General features: G+C 43.9%; 4 protein-coding genes across 6 annotated transcripts; 2 read left to right on the top strand and 2 right to left on the bottom strand.

The window, feature by feature from the left end:
- The first annotated feature begins 8 nt into the window (after window positions 1-8).
- On the top strand, window positions 9-12,223 carry sytl2b (synaptotagmin-like 2b). 2 transcript variants are annotated; one of them, XM_088380746.1, is made up of 21 exons: window positions 9-974; window positions 1,077-1,223; window positions 2,472-2,626; window positions 3,850-4,007; window positions 4,117-4,222; window positions 5,156-5,204; window positions 5,277-5,343; window positions 5,413-5,731; window positions 5,798-5,934; window positions 6,055-7,881; window positions 8,848-8,961; window positions 9,026-9,076; window positions 9,146-9,234; window positions 9,319-9,402; window positions 9,528-9,697; window positions 10,088-10,190; window positions 10,413-10,574; window positions 10,698-10,782; window positions 10,881-10,977; window positions 11,052-11,257; window positions 11,523-12,223. In XM_088380746.1, the coding sequence occupies exons 3-21, from the start codon at window positions 2,523-2,525 to the stop codon at window positions 11,669-11,671; spliced, it is 4,077 nt and encodes a 1,358-aa protein (XP_088236872.1). In that variant the 5' UTR covers window positions 9-974; window positions 1,077-1,223; window positions 2,472-2,522; the 3' UTR covers window positions 11,672-12,223. The 2 variants fall into 2 exon arrangements, with proteins under 2 accessions (XP_088236872.1, XP_088236873.1); XM_088380747.1 differs by lacking the exon at window positions 9-974 and having other exon boundaries at window positions 1,067-1,223.
- Window positions 11,991-14,366, bottom strand: LOC148395634 (zona pellucida-like domain-containing protein 1). Its single transcript, XM_088380755.1, has 10 exons — window positions 14,249-14,366; window positions 13,951-14,177; window positions 13,705-13,889; window positions 13,566-13,638; window positions 13,403-13,500; window positions 13,262-13,342; window positions 13,011-13,182; window positions 12,586-12,682; window positions 12,469-12,498; window positions 11,991-12,386 (listed from the first exon to the last, which is right to left on the bottom strand). Exons 1-10 carry the CDS (start codon window positions 14,364-14,366, stop codon window positions 12,307-12,309), a joined length of 1,161 nt encoding a protein of 386 aa, XP_088236881.1. The 3' UTR covers window positions 11,991-12,306.
- A 2,006-nt stretch (window positions 14,367-16,372) lies between these two features.
- On the top strand, window positions 16,373-20,073 carry hspa8b (heat shock protein family A (Hsp70) member 8b). 2 transcript variants are annotated; one of them, XM_088380040.1, is made up of 9 exons: window positions 16,373-16,536; window positions 17,381-17,590; window positions 17,675-17,880; window positions 17,952-18,104; window positions 18,178-18,733; window positions 18,857-19,059; window positions 19,133-19,331; window positions 19,395-19,627; window positions 19,706-20,073. In XM_088380040.1, the coding sequence occupies exons 2-9, from the start codon at window positions 17,386-17,388 to the stop codon at window positions 19,871-19,873; spliced, it is 1,923 nt and encodes a 640-aa protein (XP_088236166.1). In that variant the 5' UTR covers window positions 16,373-16,536; window positions 17,381-17,385; the 3' UTR covers window positions 19,874-20,073. The 2 variants fall into 2 exon arrangements, with proteins under 2 accessions (XP_088236166.1, XP_088236167.1); XM_088380041.1 differs by having other exon boundaries at window positions 16,383-16,536; window positions 17,384-17,590.
- Window positions 20,074-20,142: 69 nt separating this feature from the next.
- lim2.3 (lens intrinsic membrane protein 2.3) lies at window positions 20,143-21,632 on the bottom strand. Its single transcript, XM_088380046.1, has 5 exons — window positions 21,468-21,632; window positions 21,102-21,277; window positions 20,655-20,804; window positions 20,359-20,493; window positions 20,143-20,297 (listed from the first exon to the last, which is right to left on the bottom strand). Exons 2-5 carry the CDS (start codon window positions 21,274-21,276, stop codon window positions 20,236-20,238), a joined length of 522 nt encoding a protein of 173 aa, XP_088236172.1. The 5' UTR covers window position 21,277; window positions 21,468-21,632; the 3' UTR covers window positions 20,143-20,235.
- Between the last annotated feature and the right edge of the window lie 422 nt (window positions 21,633-22,054).

Raw genomic sequence — 22,054 nt, 5'->3', positions numbered from 1 at the left:
GATCATGTTTTTGTAAAATTAGTACGGCCCTTGGGGGACTTGATACGAAAAGGGTGGCCCACCCCTGCGCTAAGGAGTACATAGTGCATTCTGTGCCTATATCGAGGTCTTTGTTTGTAACTTGAGTAACACTTCACGCACCATCTCGGCGGCGGCGGCGGGCTCCATTTTGCTTTAATAGCTTGGCACGCCATCGACTCGGCGAGCACGCTCGAGGCTGCCTTTACTCTCTGAATGTGAAGAGTTGTCTTCATGTTGCACACATCTTTCCACGCCGCACACGCAGACACCCACCCGCCGTCCCGCTCGAGCGCCACGTGAATCGGACGGGAGATCAACACGATCGCTCGGTCGGCGGGCGGGTGGGCGAGCGTCGGCGGAGGTGGAGGACGAGGGACGAGCGCTGTTGATCGGCGCTCAGTGTAAATAGGATAATTAAGACAAAACAAGTGACTGTTCTTTGATTGCTAAAATGAAAGATGTATGAAATATGAACATGATTCAAATCCAATTTGACTCCACCTATTAAGTCTTGATTCAGGATGATCCTCTCTGCAGATCTCTTCTGTCATTAGAACCTGTAGCAGGCGACCACTCAAATATTGTTTTTTCTTTTTCAAATAAAGAGCAGCTTCCACAAAAAAAAAAGCCTATCGTCTCTTTATCTCACATTTTCTTTTTTTTTTCCTCTTCCATGTAAGTGCTAGTAATGGCTTTGGCAGTGTTGCGACACTACACAATTGCTTCAATTTTCATGTTTGTGATTCTCATGCCTTTTATTTTTTGGGGGAATTAATCCCAAAAAGGTCAGAACATGGTTTAGTAGGCCAGAGAAGGAAATTTATTTTGAACCATACTAATTTTATTTTCAAGCAGGACAAGACAACTGTACAAGTTGCAGGACAACTAACTAGTTTGCACTCTTTTGGCAAACACTGACGCTACCTACAGGTCACCGGCTGCAATTACAACAGGTACGCTCACTATTTGATCTTTTTTAATGAGCCCTTTCTAGTGACGTCAGCAGCTGTAAGCCACACTTGTGCTCGAGTGAGGAGATGGTTTGTCTGTTCTAGACGGTCCAACCCATCTCCAACGAGTCCTGCCCCTCTTCTTAGCTACTCCCTGAAGATTTTTGAGTTCATCCAAGCGGCTGCGGCGCTCCAGCCAAGTGGCTAAACTCCCTTTTTTTGCACATACAAGAGGCCCACTAAAGCTCCAAGGTAGGAGATCATTTCAATATTTACGTCCAAAGTTGCTTCTAGAAACTGCGCTCAGCGTGATGCAACGCATAAAACAAAGGTCAATTAAATTAAGATATTAAGGGTTGTATTCATTTTGTTGTATTAATATGGAGAAAAATGATTTTTCTATAGCTGTTGTGTTTTCCTATACAGTAATTTTATTTAATTGTATTTCAAGATACACAAAGTCTAAAGTATTTGTAATTGCCTTTTATTTAGCACAAAACTCGAATATCAGTTAAACCTTAATAAAAATCTGACATTTTGCATTTGTAAAAGTTCATTCAATATTTAATATATACTGTAAATACGTGTTTTTAGTTGCAATACTCTCTTTTTTTTTTTTAATATATCTTGTGACAACTTATTTACTTCTCTACCAGCTCCTGGCTGAAATGACGCATTACAATATTCTTATTAGTTCAAATATTTGCAAAAGCTTCATCTGCAACCAGGCATGGATAAATAAAAGGAATGGAAATGCACAAATAGGTTCATACGAGCGAGAAGACTTTTGTGTCAGAAAACAAAATAATATTGTCCGAGCCATCAGATTTTTCCCGACACTTGAGTGAGGGTCAAAACCGTTGCTATTTTAACGCGTTTGTAATTCATAAGCAATCTGTCTGGCTCATAAATCATCATGAAAGAAATATTCGACAAATGCGTTTAGTGGCTGGCAGCTCTTCACTAAGCCTCATTTTTGGTGAACTATAAGAATTGGAAGCGTGCTGTTCTTGAAAACTCTTCTTTGTTTAAATCTCACACTGCTTCAAATCTCCCATAGCTAAAACAATTAAAAAAAAAAAAAAAAGAATGAACTCAAATGACATTTGTCACATGTTAGTAAGTTGGCTTGTTTGCTGAAGAAATTAAATTAAGAGACCATGACAAAATGATCAGTTTCTGTGGTTTGCTATTTATAAGTACGTGTTGCGTAACATTTTTGATTCATTCTAATAATTATTGACAGCATAACTCCCAAATTGCCTTTCAGTCAATAAAAATGAAATTGATCAAAATAGCACAAGAGGTCTTGTTTTAATTGGGCTCAGGTTTTCCCATTTTTTTTAATAACGTTATATATTATGGTTAGCTTATTAGCAGAAAATACAAAATGGAATGCTCATTTTAATTTAAGATGAAAACACTGACTGATAGTAACAATATTTTAGGGGTGATAAACATCAACATGTCTGATTAAATGCTGCTTCTGTGCTTCTCCAGGTGTTTCCCAATCTGTCCCCCACCGTCGGAGGGAGAGGAGGGCGCCGAGGTATGATGATCGACCTGAGCTTCCTGACGGAGGAGGAGCGTGTGGTCATCATGACCGTGCTGAGGAGGGACGCCCAACTCAAGCAGGCCGACGAGCAGAGAATCAGGTTAGTTATCTCACATGGGACCCTTCCTCTGAGCTCTCCACGGCCCGCCAGCCTTTGGTTGACCACCCCTGCTTGAGATTAGCGCAATAACAAAGTGGCGGCTGGGAATGTGACATAAAGAAGTCCGTTAATGGACATGTGGGCGGGGGGAGGAGACTCGCGGTCTGGCGCACACAAGAATGTCAAATATTGGCTTTAACGGCCAATCAGAGCTAAGGGGGAGGCGGCTTAGCGCCCTTGTGGTGACCACAATGGAAATGGACCAACACATGTAAAGTTAATGTTATTGTCATGTGATGTCATGCGTGGCAAAAGTGGCTTTGAAGAAGCACATTTATTATGGTAGATCATAAAATCAATTGAAATTAAAAGTAGTGTTTTTATACATTGGCTCTGTGCAGGTAAGATTCAAAGGCCACAACATGAAGTACACTTCATGCCTTTGAATCTTTTTCATTCCAAACGGGGTTCAAAGTTCACCGAGCGCCAAACTTGAAAGCCTCGTAAGTCGCACGGCATGAAGAATGCGAGCAGACGTTATGTTCTGCATCAGGCTTTAAGTGAAGGCGGTTGGCCAATGTGTGTGCATGCGTGTAAGAGGATTATGACAACATCCCATAATAATGCTCTGCCTTTTCATCACATGACACCGTCTTCTGTTGATTCCATTTCCACTCCATGGAGATGTTTGCCACTTTCCCGAACTCCTCCATGTGCTGAAGAGCAGCTTTGTTGAGGAATCCCAAGAAATCAAGAAAAATTTGACGCAAACCACTTTGAGTCTTAACTCATAAAAACAATTATGATGGAGATTGGATAGTATTTTTAATTCTACGAAAATTTCATTTGCTTTGAAATCTCATTCAGGGCATAAAAAAAAGTGAAGCACTAACAAGATTAAAAAAATCACTTCGCAGAATACCACAAGGAATCAGTAATACCAATTTCCCCTTAAAACATGTTCTTGTTGACAAACTCAAAAATCAAGAAACACCAATTGAGTCATATCTCATATTAAAGGTCTTCACGAAGGTTTCCTAGATCTTCGTTTATATTTTCGATTTACTATCTTGTGATGATGTCATGACTGAAAATGTGATTTGCTCACTCTCAGGTAACACTTAATTAAAGATCTCTGATAAATAAAGATAAATGACCTACATTTTTTTATGCGGTGTATATATTGCAAAAATGAAAATATATTTTCTCTTTTTTTCTACCAGGAAGCTGGAGAGCATCGTGAGCCAAGGTCCATCGTCAGACTCCAAGTTGAAGTACCTGACGGGCCAGTGGTTCTACGACGCCAAGTCTCGCAGGCATATGGACAAGATCCATGGCTCTGAAATCATCTTGGCCTCCATGAAGCAAAGGAGTGCTTCAGGTAGTGTGTCTGGGTGTTTTTTTTTTTTTAAAACAATCCAACGTTCCATGTTGATGCTGTAAATAGTTGTGTGCGATAATCCCTACCAGAAGCTTTCATATGTTTGCAGAAGGCTGTTATAGACCGGAAAGATTGCAAGCATTCAAGAGTCCAAGTTCTGACGTGGTGCTACCACAGAAACCTGCCAGATGTTTGGACATGCCACGGGAATTGAAGTATGATTCCTCTTTTTTGACTTTACACATTTACACTCAAAAGAAATATTCTGGGGGAAAATATAACCTGTCAACTTTTTTTCTTCTGCTATATTTTCTCAGAAGTTTTTTTTCATAATCTAACTGACTTTGCTCTAACTTTACCTTTAGTACTTTCAGCATTCCAACTTTTTTTTTGCTTTAATGCTCCTTCATGTTATTATGACCAGCTTATGTATTACATAATAAACGAAAAGTCCGATCTACCCGTAGCTCGGTTTCCTCGAGTGGAAATCTCTTTAAAGTCTCAAGAAACTTTTTTTTTTTTTTTTTTGGAGAATATTTGCTCAGCTACCTGAGTGTGTTCATGTGTGTGTAACTCTGTGTCTTGTGACTCCTCACGTGTAAACAAAGGCGGCGCCAAAAGAGAATATGTGACTTTACACGGGTGTTGTGAATACTGTCCATGAGTTGCCTTGTTCCCGTTGTGGCGTGCAAGTTAAGCAAAGTGCCTAATTGAATAAAACCTTCTGCGTCATTGCCGCCGAATGAGAAATGGTTGCGGCCTATTTTGGGCAACTGGAATTCTATCAACTGTTTTTTTGATATGATGATCATTTTTGTTTGTTGATTATCTAAATTAGATTTAGGTTATGGACTCATTGTGGAGTCTTTGGGAAGAGAAGTTGACTTTAGCTAGCAAAGTGCTACTTCCAAGACTCCTTCAACATGGTTTCTTAACAGTCAATATTTGACTTTTTTTTTTTTTTTTCCTTATGCTAGCACTTTCCACCCGTACATTTGAAGGGAAAAGCCTTGAAGTGCCTGTTGTGTTATTATACATAACTAAAGATTTACTTTGTTGTTTAATTTCACACTTGGTGGGTGGACCACTAAGTCAGAGACCTTCAAAATTATTCCCATGTATTTATTTTTTCATTTTTATTCCTGTAGTAATCTTAAGAAAGAAGATCGTGTGTCAGCAGTCCATTCTCCAAGAATGGTTTGTTTTGGAAAAACACAATTTTTTCTTTGCCTCTTTCCTACAGTAATTTTTTTTCTGTCGTCCTTCCAGACAAGACCGAACCCTTTTAATCGAGCTTCCCTCCTCGTTGACGAACCAGTTGAGCTCACTAAAACAGGTGAGCCAAAATTCTTCAGTCGTGGCAATCCGACTGCAAATTTTCAAAATGATTTTTCCCTTTCCTTAGAGCCCACCTCCCTCCCGAAGTATCAGCAAGCAAGGGGGAGCAGTCAGACATCGGGGAACTCCACGACATCCGATGGCTCCTCTAAGCCCATCCCAAAAAAGCGGACATTCATAACAAAGGCACCCCTGGACCTTCAGGTCGCTCCTGCCTCAAGACCAATCCTCTATCAGAACTCCAGTGGAAGCTCCAACCGATCCAAGGGTGAAGTCGTGGTGTCACCCCACCCATCTGCCTCTCAGCAGAAGACTGATGGTTCTCAGGTTTTATCTCATTCCAGTCTGGTGGAAAATGGAACGCTATCTTTTATTACAGCTCACAGGTGAGTGGCAACCATAACTAGCATCTTTTTTGTCCTACTTTCAAATAATTCCATATCACTGGACAGACACACAGAACAGATGATCAAAGATAATTTCGCACGAGGACGGCATCAGACCGTGGAAAGAATCCGGGATCATGATCCAGTCATTGGCGGCAGTGAGATATCATCCGTGGAGGAACCAGAGTGGCAAAAAAATGCAGGTAAGATCTGTGTTGTCATCCAAAGTCGTCTTCTTAGACCCAACCTGTGCTAGGGAAAGGCTAATGCATCCTTCCTACTCTAGCTCCTATTCCTTATATGATAATTTTCTTTACATTTAGAAGCTCCGATATCCTATGACATCAACTTTATTGAGTCCTCCAATCAGAAGACACAGAGGAGATCCCAACAGAAACGTTCGTTCAAGTTGACCAACCCGGCCTCCGGTCCCACCGGCGACGACGAGGATTCCATCACGAAAGTGCTCGATTGGTTCAACCGTAGAACCGATAGCGGCAATTTGGTGAACGGCAAAGAGGTCTCGAGGAACCCGGACAGACACCGTGAGACGGGAAGCGAGGAGGTCTTCAAGAAAGATATTCAGGAGAAAGAAATACTGACGAGTCAGGCAGAAGGAACAGCCAATGAGACCATGAACGATATGAAAAATGATGACATCACCGGGATGAAATCGTTTGGGGAAAGCACCACGCTTGTGATACCTGGAGATGAAACCCAGACAAGAGAAGGAAACCAGAAGAGGCCAAACATACCCTCTGTCACAAATGTAGTCAATGCAAGTCAGCATGTGGGATTGAAACAGGACCAAGACTTAGACCGTTCTAATTTCAGGAACTATGCATACCCTGAAATTTTAAGCGCTAATCCCCAAGTAGCTGACAGGAAAGGTTCTGACGTTGAGCTTTTATTTGTTGAACCACTAGTGCCAAAAACACCTCTGCGGTCCAGTCCAGATGTAAAAGGGGTCTCTTTAAATCAAGCAGAAACCCTTCAACAGTTCAGAGATAGCCCGAGTCCAGAGTCAGAGCATACGTCTCAGTTAACAGACCTCAAGACTTGCAGGAACCATGTCGAGAACATCTGCAAAACACCGGAGAATTCCGCCAAAGACTGCGAGCAGTCACCCAAAGCCAAAGACACAGTGAGTCCTCAAAGACAAAAAAGCACAGCAGAGAAGATCAAGCAGCTCAAAACTTTCTGGGAGCAGGAGGCAGGCAAACCATCGCTTAATGGTGCTAAACACAAAAGCGTGCGGGGTGCAAAGATGACCAAGAGATTCACCAAATCGGAGTTTGACTTACGGACCATTGGCAACAACTCAGGCAGCGATGGCGAAGGGTCCAATCGAGACAATTTGACCGGTCTGCCTCTAAATCAGAGAATCGATAAAATGTCGCCCTCCCTCGGTGGGAGCCGAGCCCAGTTTAGCAGCCTGCTGGAGTTCTGGGACGAAACCACCGCAGACCCCAAAACCAAAAGCCCCAAAAGGCAAATCAACACTCCACAACCACCTGAAGAGTTAGGTTCTTCCCACCCCGAGCCTCGCTCCTTTGAAACATCTCACATCTCAGCCAACGACCCAAAAAAGAACCTGCCTGAGTCTGCTCAGCCCAAAGAACCCAAAAAGATCTTGAAAGACTCAAGCAGGGTTGACAAAACTGCAAGACCGCCACCAACTCCACCTAGGGAGGTTCGTTCTCCCAAAAGAAGAAAGGACAGCTTCAGCCATTCCAGCGGTCGCGGGAGGTCTCTGCGTCGAGCCACCAGTATGTTCGCTCTCGTCGACCCGGAAGAACCGACGCTTAAGATCCACGTCAGCCCCGTCCACTCCCAAAGCAGGAAGCCGAGCGGCGATGGCGCTCAGAGCGTCAAGGGAACCGAGACCCCCCTGGCCAGAGCTTTCGTACCCCGAGACTACAGCCACTACTTGGGGATGGCCAACGAGCCGGGCACCCTGCCTCCCGAGGCGGAAATTTCCGAGACTTTCGGCGGACCTGTGAGGACCAGCACTCCCACGGGCTCCAAGAAGAACCCTAAGCCCAGCCCCCGCCAGGCGAGGATCAATTACAGCAGCCCAGATGCTGATCCCGAGTCTCCTCTAAGCAACACGTCCGAATCCTTGTCCAACTCCAGGAATATTTTCAAATGTAAGTACTATCCATCCATCCATGTTCTATTCACATTCAAGAACCTATGCTGTCTGTGATTCCCGGAATTTTTGTGTATGAGAAAACCAAATTCAAAAAAATATCGCCTTCGTAAGGCAGCGTGGTGGGGCACTGGTTAGCAAATCCGCCTCACAATTCAGAGATGCGAAATTCGATTCCGGCCTTCCTGTGTGGAGTTTGCTTGTTCTCCCCGTGCCTGCGTTGGCTTTCCTCCAGGTACTCCGGTTTCCTTCCAAATTGTCCGTAGGTGTGATTGCGCGATTGTTTGTCTCCGTGTGCTCTGCGATTGGCTGGCGACCAGTTCAGGGTGTCCCAAAATCAGCTGGGATAGGCTCCAGCACACCTTGTGAGGAGAAGCGGGTCAGAAAATGGATGGATGGATATTGCCTTAGCGCCCAGAACTTTCCTCAGCCCCCCCCAATATCCTGTTGAACTATAGACATGACTGCCATCTACTGGTGATAACTGCACACAGCAACTATCAATCCAAAAAGCTCTATTTTAATAGGGAAAAGTTTTGCGTGGTTTTTTTTTTTTCTGTAGGAATTTTCAAAACAGAATTGAAACTATGTAAAGATGGATTTGTCAGCAATGATATCTCTGGAGAAACATTTGTTCAACAAACACAGGACACCTTACTGCATCCGTGTGTGTTATCTTTGTTTGCCAAAGTTAGTCACTCGTCAACACTCGCAGTCTTTGGCGGATATTTGACTTGTGGGCTGGAAAGGTTCATCAGGCACACCAGTAACACGACTTTGACAGTGTCGCGCAAAATTCCATTTCAGGTCATTTTACTGGAATTGCTTAAGCATAATCTTGTGACTGCGTGTCAAAATGGCTGCCGTGAACAACAAGAAAGCTAACCCAATTCAGTTAAGCTAGCCCTATGTTGCCTCGTGATTGTAATAAAAAAAAATCGCTTTCTCTTTTTACCATTGTCAGGCAAAAATATCGAGGATGAGGAGAATCCTGTGAGGAAAGCGCTGCAGCGAGCAGAAGCTAGACCTAAAGGTCTTGCTAAAAGTATGGAGGACCTGCTTGGGTCTTTGTCACCAAGTGAGTATCATCATCATCACTCTCAATTTGTTTTCCTTTAATTTAATGATTTATCTCCTGGTAGCACAAGAGAGACGGCAAGAGCCGAAACCAAACATGAGGCGAACCCCTGACGGTAACAATCTCAAGTGCTTGTAAATATTTCAAATATATGTTATTGCCTCACCTTGTACTTTCACCGTAGACGCCATGACGCCCCCTTCTCCACGCCCGTTCTCGGAGCAAGAGCGCCTGAAGAAGAGCAAGTCGGTCCCTTCGTTTTTGAAGACGGAGGTAAAACGAAGCACGGCGCGGGCGTCCGGCATGACCCTGCACGCGTGCCCCCCCCATGCATGATGCAGGACACGTATGTTGCAGGATGACAGCCAGTTTTACGAGGACGTTCTCCACCCGGGAATACGCACGACGGACTCGTCCTTTGACTTGGCTTCTGTGTCGTCTGTACGTCTCGCTCACTCACCGCATGAGCCGCTTACACTAAAGCCGAGACCATTTTAAACTCTGTCGCTAACCAAAACAGCAGCACCGACAAACGCGACGGTCATCTTGTTTGTGTCGGTTGGCAGTTCAACGGGAGCGTGATGACCATGTACAGCGGCGACTTCGGCAACGTGGACGTGCAAGGCAGCATCCAGTTCTCCATCAACTACGTGCAAAAGCTCCGAGAGTTCCACATCTTCGTGGCTCAGTGTCAAGACTTGGCGGCCGCTGACCTCAAGAGAGGTCGCTCAGACCCGTGAGTATGATCAACGGATGGAGAACACGAGAGTTCTCAGAATATACCCGAAAAACATATTTCCACACGTGGGTTAAGTGAGCAGATAAGATGTCACGAATCTCCAGCATTCCAGACGTGATCGTATTTGGTTAGAGCTTTCTTCTCATCAAATAAAACCAAATTAAGTCTTCCTCTGTTGTAAATTAGATTAGAGTCTTGATGGATTCGAGTGTAAAAAAACAAAACATGTTTATCATTCTTGTCATGAGGCAGCATCACGTTTTAAACACATTTGCCAACAGCTTGTGTATTGTTTTAGCTACATTTAGCATAATGAAAGTTTTTCAACTTTTTGACAGCTGCTATTATTCACGTGATGAAGACTTTGACTAAATGTGTTTTTCTCAGCTACGTCAAAAGTTACCTCGTTCCTGACAAATTACATCTGGGAAAAAAGAAAACATCGGTGAAGAAAAAGACGCTTAACCCGACTTTTAATGAGATCCTCAGGGTGAGTGTGTAAGCAGACTTTGCTACATTTTCATTTGTCTTCATATATACAGTACAAATCTAAATCAATATTTTACAATTGAGCAAATGTTGAAATAATTCCAAAAAATCTGAATTTGATCAAATATAGACTATCTACAATATTTATTGGTACAGAATGTTGCTATTGTTGTTCATTAATATTTTATTTATTAATATATTTACAATCAATTTGCTTTTCCAGTATCACATTGGCATCGAGTCTCTCAAGACACAGATGCTGTTTCTCTCCGTGTGGCATCACGACACGTTTGGCCGCAACACCTTCTTGGGTGAGGTGGATGTGGACCTCTCCAAGTGGGACTTTGACCACACCCGCATGAACGACTTGCCGCTCAAAGCCAAGGTAGGACATGAAAACACGCACACACTGGAACTCATGACCTGTTGAGCCCTTTGTTGGCACTTTAGCGCCGTCTTGTGTTGAGAGTAGGTACTACAAGTAAAAATCGGAATATTTGTAATTCAGACAAGAACAACTCTGGCATCTTTAAGTGGCCGAGGAGAGATGAGATTGGCTGTACGCTTCCTGCCTAAGGTCATCTACGGTGAAGGTCAATTTTCATGATTTCCTCCCCATCGTGTTGATGACACAATTTTAATAACTCGATAAATGTCCCAACCTTATGTAAAACTTTCTTTTTTGTTTTAGCTAAGCATGTTCCCAGAACAGGAGAGATTCACATCTGGGTGAAAGAATGCAGGAACCTGCCTTTAATCAGAGCCACCATTGACCCTTACGTCAAATGGTACACACGTTACCGGAGGAAATCTTTAGCGACGGTGTCATCGTGTTTTGACTCGATTCTCGCGCCATTTCCAGCTTCGTGCTCCCGGACACGAGCCGCAAGAGTCGTCAGAAGACACGCGTGCTGAGGAGGACGGCCAATCCTCTGTTCAACCACACCATGGTGTACGACGGCATCAGGGCGATCGACCTGACCGAGGCCTGCGTGGAGCTCACCGTCTGGGACAGGGACAAGCTGGCCAGCAACCTGCTGGGCGGAATCCGGCTCGGAACCGGCACGGGTACTGCACTTCAACACAGTCGACTTCTTAAAGGCTGCCATTGTTTTAGTCTCGAACTACTCAACTGCAGATGGAGATTGTCACTGGCGGAGCGAGGGGGGGGCACGGGGGCACTGCCCCTCCCCACAAAGTGTGTGTTTTGCATAAATTAATTTGTAGTTCGTCGTCTCTTTAGTGACCACTTTTGTTTTTTTATTGTAAAGAATGGGATCAACAGATCTGAATCATGAAATGTATTTAATGTCAACATTCAATCTGTTCTCAGGAAGGAGTTACGGGTCGGCCGTGGACTGGATGGACTCCACGCCCGGTGAAGTGGCGCTGTGGGAGCACATGGTGGCGTCGCCCAACGAATGGGCGGAGGGAGTGCTGCCCCTTCGCCTGCTGAGCTCTGCCAAAACGGCCTTCAAATAACTACAAGTACATCACTCTTGTCATAGCGCTTTCACAAATAACATTTGCAAAAAAAAACTATACGCCCAAGGTCATGATGACTTCATTATCCATACAAGGCGAAGAATTCTTTTCTATTCACTTTTTCAACGGGCCGATGAACAAAAGAGAGCAAAAAGTCAATACAAAACCAATAAAAAACACAACTTTTCATTTTGGATGTGTTAAATGGATTCAAACCAACAAAGGGCCCATTAGTACATTTTTAAATTATTGACTGAATATGTCATTGTGGCCTTATTACAACTATCATCTAACTGGTTGCAACACTTTGCTCTGTGTGGATGTCTTCAAATATATTTTGACAATTAACAAATACTCCAGAAGCTTCCTTTAAAACACTAAATCAAACTGAGAAGTGTATATGCATCTAGAGTAAAGCTTGCGGTGTACTATCATCACTTCTGTAAGATTACAACAATATTTATTGTTGATTTTCACACTAAATTCCAGAAACTAACAAAGCAGTTGTTCAGTTTGTGTATGTTAAATAAAGTTTACACTTAAAAATAAGGTGCTTTTGAACGAGTTGTCCTTATAGGAAAAAAAAGCTAAGTATGGTAAATACAATATATAAAGATAATCTAGAAAGGATTCTAGAATCTAAAACCAGTCAAGATGACAATACAGAAGATGATCGCCAACAGTGGGTCGCTGTAGCGGCTCGCTGACGAACCTGAAGAATAGAGAAAATAGATATACGCTACTGTATAAGCAGTATTTTTATTTTTGAAAAATAAAGACATGTCTGAACTTACCCAAAGAAGCTGCGTTAGTTTGAAAATCTTCTGAAAGGCAAAACCAATAAAAAAAATTAAAAAAAAAAGTAAATTCAATGCAATCGTATATTTTAAAAACGGACAATTAATACACACCCGTGCTCTTTTTGGCCACAAAAATGGCCTGTGAGGTGACTGTAGCATTAGCCAACACTTCCTCAACGTCTCTTTTTCTTCGGGTACCGGAACAATCCTGTTCAAAACAAACGTAAGTAAGAAAGGTTAGTTTAATTTCATTCTTTTTTAAATGTATTTATTTATTTTTGAAATACAGTTTTTCTCCATATATTTACTCATTGGTCAATGAGTTAGCCATAGCAGGGCGAATTAAATTAGACATTCGGAGGATTTCATGGATGAGACTCATGACTAAAATTGGTAATTCAATTCATCCAAGAGGGGGAAAAAAATCACGTAACGTCATATTTTTTCCATTTTTTTTTTTTTTTGTCCAGGTTAGGTAGCAGGCTAACGGAACTTTCCACTAAATTGGATTCTGCTATTTGCATTGTGACACTCACAGGCTTTAATGCATCACAGGAGGACACTTCGCACAATCTCGTGACACAATGTAGATAGAACGTGGACACCGTCAGATTCTTGTGCTCCACGAATCGAAAGGCCTCGAAGGAGAAGTGCGCCTCCTGGGAGTCTCCGTTGAGCAGCACCTCGGTCTGCTCGTCACGTGTGCACCTTGAGACGACAAAGCGGGTGTGAGTCAACAGCGAGAACCCGACATCACGTTTCATTTGCAAAACCATCGTGCGCTCACCCGATAAAAAGGTCATAGAAGTTGTTGAAGTCCGGGTAAGGGCTCGTGGTCGCGTAACATCGATCCAGCAGCACGTTGAACCTTTCAAAAAGATCCAAAGTTGTCTTGTCCTTTTCGAAAACTCAAGAGGACGACAACTACCTTTCTGTTAAATTGGTGGCTCGTACTGCGACGTAGATTTTGGTCTTCAGTTGGAGTCCCGTCTCTGGGATGGTAAGAGCGTCTTGGAACTGAGCATCCTGACCAATCAAATGACGTTCTCGTTAGATAATACGTACCAAAGATGCGAACGGAATGGTCTTACTTCGAATAACTCCAAGCTCAGCGTACTGATGAAGCTGCCGTTGTTGTCTTTAATGGCCACGTTCACACCGGATCTGTAAAGATGTTTTTTTAAATTAGACAAGTGCCGTCAAAGAGCTCCGACGGGCCGCCACACTCACACGCCCAGCTCGGTGTTGTTGAGGATGTATTGCATTGGGTAGAGGCAGGAGAACATGTAGAGGAGCTGCGGCCTATAAGTGATCATGCCGGCCGACGGGTCGATGGAATTCACCGTGCCGGAAATGTTGACAAACTGCACTTTGGAGAAGTCGGCGAAGTCGCCGGTGCCCACCTCATCGGTGACCTTCGGAGAAACGCTCGGGTCACATCGCGGAGCTCTCCGAGCGAGCCGCGGGGCCACTTACGGTAAACATGTTCCCGCATGACGCCGTGGCGCTTTCGTTTATAGGGAAGCTGAAATTTAAGACGGGCGGGACGACGGTGAAGTCCGCCACGCCGAAACATTCTTCGTTGTTTAATTCGTTGTTCAGCACCATGAGGGACTCGTTGTAGAGGGCTTGGTACATGGGGCATAGGTAGATGCTCAGGTCCATGCGGTCCGTCCCGCAGTAGACCATTATGTCAGAGTTTTCTAGGGCAAACAAAGTGGGACACTTTGCACAAGACAAAACAAAATGGGAAGAAAACAGGAAAGTTCACTACCTGGGGCTCTGTTCGTGGCACTCGTAACACACTCGGGCAGTATCTGACCCCGAATTCCCAAGATAGCGAGATGGCACGCAAGCAGCACCAACTTCATTTTTCTGGATGAAGAAGACATTTGCAGAGACAAACTTGAAAAATATCCAGTGCAGTGCAAATTTCTGCTAAGGGAAAACAAGTTAGCAAAAGTTAGCCATTTTGGAAAAAGGCAAGATTTTACATAAGAAATGTAGGCCATAAAAAACAACTGAATTATAATGGAAGATAGTAAAAGTTGTCATTCTATGTAATAAAAACAAATATGAGAATTCAGTATTTTCTTTTTCAAATAATTCTCTTTACTTTGGTTTTGGGCTGTTAAAGTTTACCGCTGTAATTTTACTGTTTTCCTTTTCGTGCTCCCGTTTTCTCATGTTTATCTTTCAATATTCACAAAAATGAAAAATACACGATTTTAATTGGCTCTAAATTTTTTAGCGCACTCAAGTATTACATAAAGGGAATCAGAAAATAATGATAATACAAGACTATCATTGTCAAAGCTGTGAAAAAGCAAATTCATGGTGACTAATAATAATAATAATAATAATGAATTCTCACCTGTAAATCCCCATTTTGTCTGCTCCAGAAGTCACGCACATGATTCCATTTATAGGGTCACCAATAGGGGCGTGGAAGGGGAAGCCACTAAACAATAGTGCAACACGAGCCCTGACGTTCACAGTATACATTCTGTAAATAAATGTGTTTTCTATTTTCAATTTCTATATTTAACCTTTTCTTTTTTTTGCAGAGGAGAAAAAAAACACTTTTTAAAGAAAAAAACAAAACACTAAATAAAACATACCTAATATACCTCAGGTATTTTGCTAGTATTTAAAAAGTATTAAAGCAATATGTGCATTGTATATTTCAACTTTAATCCTATGGTGAATGTTTTTTATGAATTTTCATGTTATCACTGATTCTGTTTCTAAGGTGCTATATGTTTACAGAATGACTATTCATCCCTTGTGTGAATGCATGGGAAAGGCAGTGAAAGTGTTGCGTAGCCAACAACAACAAACAAAGTGATGTGAGAACACCTCAGAGATCTTTTCAAATGATAAAATTGGAACTCGGAGCTCGTCACAATTTTGTAACTGACACTCTTTTGATGCGCCCTCGAGGCAGTGCTGTAAATTCTCCAAAAGAAAAAAAAGTAAACTGGAGAATTTTCTGACTGTTACCAAAGGACACACCCGTGTGGGGAGAGATCCGGTTCTTGGTCTTTGCATCAAGGGACGTCTAGCTTTACAGCTCCCCGGTGGCGTTCACCCACAAAATGACGCTATGTGAAGAACTATTACAATACATTAGACAGCTCACCTTTCAAATGCCATTTTTAATGACTTTTGTCATCGAAATAAAAATTGTATTATCTTGAAGTCATGCCTTTGGCTAAAGTCTGGGACTAAATATCCCAGAGCAGTAAATCTTGTGTCCCTGTGGAAATACAACTTGCATGTACACATTGAGGCCCATTGACCGAAAGCACATATGTAAAAGTAGCATACACAAAGAGAACCCAGAATAGCAACTGTGACCTCTTTGAGTTGACAAAAGTTTTGGATGACTCTGTTTGGTTACCACATGGAGCCTGCAGCACATGGCAACAAATGAGCCATTATTTATATTGAGCTGCAGTATTCCAAGTTCAATCTTACCAATTTATATATATATATATATATATATATATATATATATATATATATATATATATATATATATATATATATATATATATATATATATATATATATATATATTTGTCATGTTTATCGGTATAAGTGAAAATGACAGTTTTAGCAAATATGAAAAAAATGGATTTTTGAGGATGGGCAGAACTAGTTGTGAAGTGGTGACAGTTTTAACAAATATAAAAAAAAGGCATTTTTTAGCTCTAATCATCTTTCTGTCCAATCTGTGCTTAGTAGTTTTCCACCGTTGTATAATAGCGAACCGTGACGTCATAAAAATGCAAACCCGGCAGGTATTTTTAAACCAACGAAAAGCCTCCCTTGCCGAAAACTTCCCCTTAGCTGGTAGCAACAGTGAATGACTTTTTTTCATTGGAGCGTCTTCGTCTTCGCGAGACTTGCGGGCGGGCGTGCTGCGAGATTTAAAGAAACCTGCGAGACCAGGAAATTTTAGTTCGTCACTCTCTCGACGTTTCACCGGTTCGGTATTGGACCGGTTCAACAGCACCGCAGAGGCCTTAAAGTGTAACCACACATCGTAATAAACAGGTGAGTACATATTTTTATTTTCGTTTTTTCTACATTAGCTCGTAAAACGGCGAGTGAAAGTTTTACAATGGAACAAGCCGACATTACGGAAGTTTCGGTACTCGCCCACGAGGGGCGACGGACAATTTTTTTTTTTTTTATTAAACCCTATATTAGTATGTTACAGTAGCTGGACAAATAGCTACCAAATAGTTTCTATCGATTAGCTTGAAGTACGAATGGAAACACACCCGCATTAATTGTAACGACTTTCGTAACTTATTGTGCGCTATGTCCATTATATTATTTATTGTGTCGATGACGCATGTAAGCTGCGATTGTTCATATTTCTTATTCCAAAAAACTTTCGATGTCGAGCTCTGTTGAACAAAGTTTTGTTACGCAATGAAATGCTGGAAGTTGTTCGCCTCGTGGAAGTGACGGGCCACACCCTAATAACGACAAGGTGAAGCTCAAGAAACTCCCACGTCACCATGCGGCCTCCATTTTAGACTCACACCTGCATACGTGTTTAAAATACCATATATTTAACCGGCTATGCAAGATAAAATAGTTATGCTGTCTTGTTATAGTGAAGAACATTCATGATCTTGACCATTCAAGCACCATTTCAAACCTGCTTTCATGACTGGCCCTTGTCCACCTTGACTACTGTTGCCACAGTAAAGGCTTGAAAACAGGTGCTGTGGATCTTCAGTGGACATTTTGTTTCCACATTTGATCTGAGCCTTTGTGGACTAAAATAGTTCTGAATGTTTGGAAAGAAGCTGAATAAAACCACCTCGTGGTTTGTTCTGATGACAGTGCTATTTTCTGCCCATAATTGATTTATTTCCCCCCCCAGAAGCCATGGCCAAGGCACCAGCAATTGGTATTGATCTGGGCACCACCTACTCGTGTGTGGGCGTGTTCCAGCACGGCAAAGTGGAGATCATTGCAAACGACCAGGGTAACAGGACCACACCCAGCTATGTTGCCTTCACCGACTCAGAGAGGCTGATTGGCGACGCTGCAAAGAACCAAGTGGCCCTGAACCCCACCAACACAGTGTTTGGTATGAAACCCAAATATCGACAACTAACCTCGCATGTTTTTGTCCCCTTTTACATAATAGTCATTTTGTTTTCGTCCAATTCAGATGCCAAGCGACTCATTGGCAGGCACTTTGATGATACTGTGGTTCAGGCCGACATGAAACATTGGCCTTTCACGGTTATCAACGATGATAAGCGCCCCAAAGTCCAGGTGGAGTACAAGGGTGAGACCAAGAGCTTCTACCCTGAGGAAATCTCCTCCATGGTGCTCCTTAAAATGAAGGAGATTGCAGAGGCCTACCTCGGAAAGGTACGGTACTCCCACGAATTTTTTGTCGAAGGCTTGGTCCCAAACGTTGTGCGTTGCTGTGTTTGTGGCAGACCGTGAACAACGCCGTGGTGACCGTGCCGGCCTACTTCAACGACTCTCAGCGCCAGGCCACCAAAGACGCCGGAACCATCTCCGGCCTCAACGTCCTTCGCATCATCAACGAGCCCACCGCCGCGGCCATCGCTTATGGCCTGGACAAGAAAGTGAGACGTCAATACCGCCCAACAAGCCATTTGATTGTTTTAACCCCGATGCCACGTGCGCGTCCGTCGGCAGGTCGGCACAGAAAGAAAAGTTCTCATCTTCGACCTGGGCGGCGGCACCTTTGACGTGTCCATCTTGGCCATTGAGGACGGCATCTTCGAGGTGAAGTCGACGGCGGGTGACACTCACCTGGGCGGCGAGGACTTTGATAGCCGCATGGTCAATTTCTTCACCAACGAGTTCAAGCGCAAGCACAAGAAGGACCTCAGCGGCAACAAGCGCGCTGTGCGGCGCCTGCGCACGGCGTGCGAGAGGGCAAAGCGCACCCTATCCTCCAGCACGCAGGCCAGCATCGAGATCGACTCGCTGTTCGAGGGCATCGACTTCTACACCTCGATCACCAGGGCTCGCTTCGAGGAGCTCAACGGGGACCTCTTCCGCGGCACCCTGCAGCCCGTGGAGAATGCGCTGCGCGACGCCAAGCTGGACAAGTCGTCCATCAACGAAATCGTCCTGGTAGGGGGCTCCACTCGTATTCCCAGGATCCAGAAGCTGCTGCAGGACTTCTTCAACGGGAAGGAACTGAACAAGAGCATCAACCCCGACGAAGCTGTGGCCTACGGTGCAGGTATCGTGTGGATTTGCAAAGTCCGGTGAAACATGCTTTCCAAACTTGCGTTCACTTTTAAATGGACCAAAACAGATCTTAAAACAGTTCTATCATTTCAAAACATTGTTTTTGTTACTTCAGCCGTGCAGGCCGCCATCCTCTCCGGCGACAAGTCTGAGGCAGTCCAGGACCTGCTGCTGCTGGATGTGACCCCCTTGTCCCTGGGCATCGAGACGGCCGGCGGCGTTATGACGTCGCTCATCACGAGGAACAGCACCATCCCCACCAAGCAGACGCAGGTGTTCACCACCTACTCTGACAACCAGCCCGGCGTGCTCATTCAGGTACGTCCGCCCACGCCGGCCCCCTCGCAAGGACACCCGGCAAAGGAACTAACGAGGTGGCTAATGCCCACAGGTGTTTGAAGGCGAAAGAGCCATGACCAAAGACAACAACATTCTGGGCAAGTTCGAGCTGGCCGGGATCCCCCCCGCCCCCCGGGGCGTTCCACAAATCGAGGTGACCTTTGACATCGACGCCAACGGCATCTTGAACGTGAGCGCGGCTGACAAGAGCACCGGCAAGGAGAACAAGATCACCATCACCAACGACAAAGGTTCGTACCTACAATGCCACACCTGAGAATATTCCCCATTTTAAATAACGTTAACCGTTTCAGGTCGCTTGAGCAAGGACGACATCGACCGCATGGTGCGCGAGGCCGAGCAGTACAAGGCGGAGGACAACCTGCAGAGGGAGAAGGTGGCCGCCAAGAACTCCCTGGAGGCGTACGCCTTCAACATGAAGGCCAGCATGGAGGACGAAAAGCTCAAGGACAAGATCAGCGACGACGACAAGAAAATGATTTTGGACAAGTGCTCCGAGGTCATCAGCTGGCTGGATAAGAACCAGGTAGAAATTTGACAAGAGATTTTGGTTTTTTTTGGGTGAAGTTTACATTTCAATAACACCCCCTTCATCGTCACTCAGTCCGCAGAGAAAGATGAGTTTGAGCACCAGCAGAAGGAGCTGGAGAAGGTGTGCAACCCCATCATGACCAAGCTGTACCAGGGGGCTGGTGGCATGCCGGGAGGCGGAGCTTTCCCCAGCTCAGGTGGCGCTGCCTCTTCCGGACCCACCATTGAGGAGGTGGATTAAATAAAAAATCCCCCCCGCCATGGCACAACGTTGTCTACCTTAAGTGTTGCCGGCGTCTGTTCGCCCGTTATGGCTTTCGAGGTACTTTCACTGGCTTTGGGCTCTTATTTGCACACAAACTCTTTGGCGTTGCACTTGTTCTTTAATCCTCACTCATTTTTCAATACGAAACTTTTCCTTAATAAAATTACGCAAAAGCATCGAAGTTGTCATGCTCCTAGTTTGCCATAATGATACTTGTTTCAGTTTTCAGAAAACAACCATTCAGATTGATTTAGTGCTTTATTGAGCTTGCTCGTGAATATTCATGAGGCTTGAAGAGGAAATGATGTCGGGGACTTGGTACGGGCATCTCCGTGAGGTCAGCGCGAGTTTGAGTTCCGTGGGCATTCGTGCATGCGGTAGGCGCACATGTAGAAGATACCTGCAACAAGGAGGTTTCAAAGCTTGTCTTGATGAAGAGGAGGAGGAAGAGGAGGGAGTACCTGAGAAGAAGGTGAGCACCACGGCTACCCAGCCCATGATGTAGGACCAGGAGAAGCGCCAGCTCCCGTAGCGTTTGCCGTAATAGTTGACAGTCACGCCCGTGTACACCGCCATGGCCAGCAGCACGAAGAAACCTACGTGGATACAAAATGGCACCCAAGGAAATCTTAGAAAATAAGAAAGTTTGGGGAGGAAAACTGACGACTTGGCATCTCTGAAGAAAATGGTCTATAATAGGGAAAAAAAAGAAGCAAAAAGGGAAGCTGGATGGTCGGAGGGATGTTTTGGCGCTTACAGGAGATGAAGAAGAGGATGCCAGCAGCGAAGGTCTTGTCGAAGCCATCGAAGGAGGAGTAGTGGATGAAGGCCATGACGCCGATGACGATGCCGATGAAGCAAGCCAGCAGGGACAGGATCATGAAAGCCCGTGTGGCGTCCCAGTATGCTGACAACCGCAAAGCAAGCTCGCTGAACAGCTCTTAAATCCTGACTATGTAAACCCTAATATTTAATTTTGAATATTTTTAGTCAGATTTTTATTGGTCAGTTTTTTTTTATGTAATCCAATGATATTTGATTTCCATTATTTATTTAATTTTTTATTAGGGGTATTTTTCCTTTTTTTTTCCCCCTTATATTTTTCCATTGTTTTTCTCGTGGTACCATTTTCTAACTTTTTCTTTTTTCTTTGCTATTTTTTGCATTTGGGCTCTCATGATATTGCACATGCGTTTGGTCTTACCAATACTGTCCGTGTGCGTCATGCATTTGCCGGGCACACAATAGCGCCACAGCCCCTGGTGCATGTAATTGCTGGAGTGGCGGTATTGCATCCAATAGTCGGTTGCCGTGGAAACGATCAGGAGGATGTTGCCCACTCCGGCGCAGAACAAACCGCCTCCCATGAAGCTGTACATACTGTCACGCAAATCAAATATTTTTGGAGAAAATTCGAACATTTGACGTAACAAAAAAAGGAGCACATTTCTGAGCCGTTACCATTTTTACCTACAAAAGTAAATATCTAAGAGACTTAATTTATTTCCAGACATAGGCTTTATAAAAATATTTTATTTTGGTTTTTTTTGGTTAATGATGCATTTCTCACCTGGCCTGCGTGCTTTCCCTTTCCCAAAGCAATATGAAGTACCGCTGTGATTATTCCACGCGCAGACGAGGCCGAGTGTGGCTGCAAGTGTCGGGAAAGTTTTGTTTGCCGGAGGGAAACACCGAACAATGCGGGCGCGACCAATCACGGAGCGCCCTGCGATGCGTTTTGTTGTTGGAGGGAATCTGCTGAAAACACAAAACCGTTAAAGCGCACCTCACTGATGAAAAGTGATGACTGAGCACTTTCCTTTCAAAATGTCACAAAAAAGTCTTTGGACAAATGCTGTCCTGTCAAACCAACTTATTTTTGCGTTACTTTGACTTTTACATTTTCTATTGCTTATTTACTTATGATTTATTCATTTTGGTGTGGCGGATTTCAAAAGTTTTGGCTTTACAGACATGGAACTCAACCTTTCAAATTTTTAAAAATTGATTTATTAAAAATAATGAATGGTGTCACAGTACAGTACAATATTCACACGGCACACACACGCGTACACACATGCACCCACACATATGATTCAAACACTTCACATCATTTTCTCAGATACATTCAAAAAATCTACACCATGTCATGGTTGC

Source organism: Syngnathus floridae, chromosome 7, assembly GCF_059516105.1.
Source record: "Syngnathus floridae isolate MCC-2025c chromosome 7, RoL_Sflo_1.0, whole genome shotgun sequence".
NCBI classification, from domain to species: domain Eukaryota; kingdom Metazoa; phylum Chordata; class Actinopteri; order Syngnathiformes; family Syngnathidae; genus Syngnathus; species Syngnathus floridae.
This window is presented reverse-complemented; position numbering and strand designations above follow the sequence as displayed.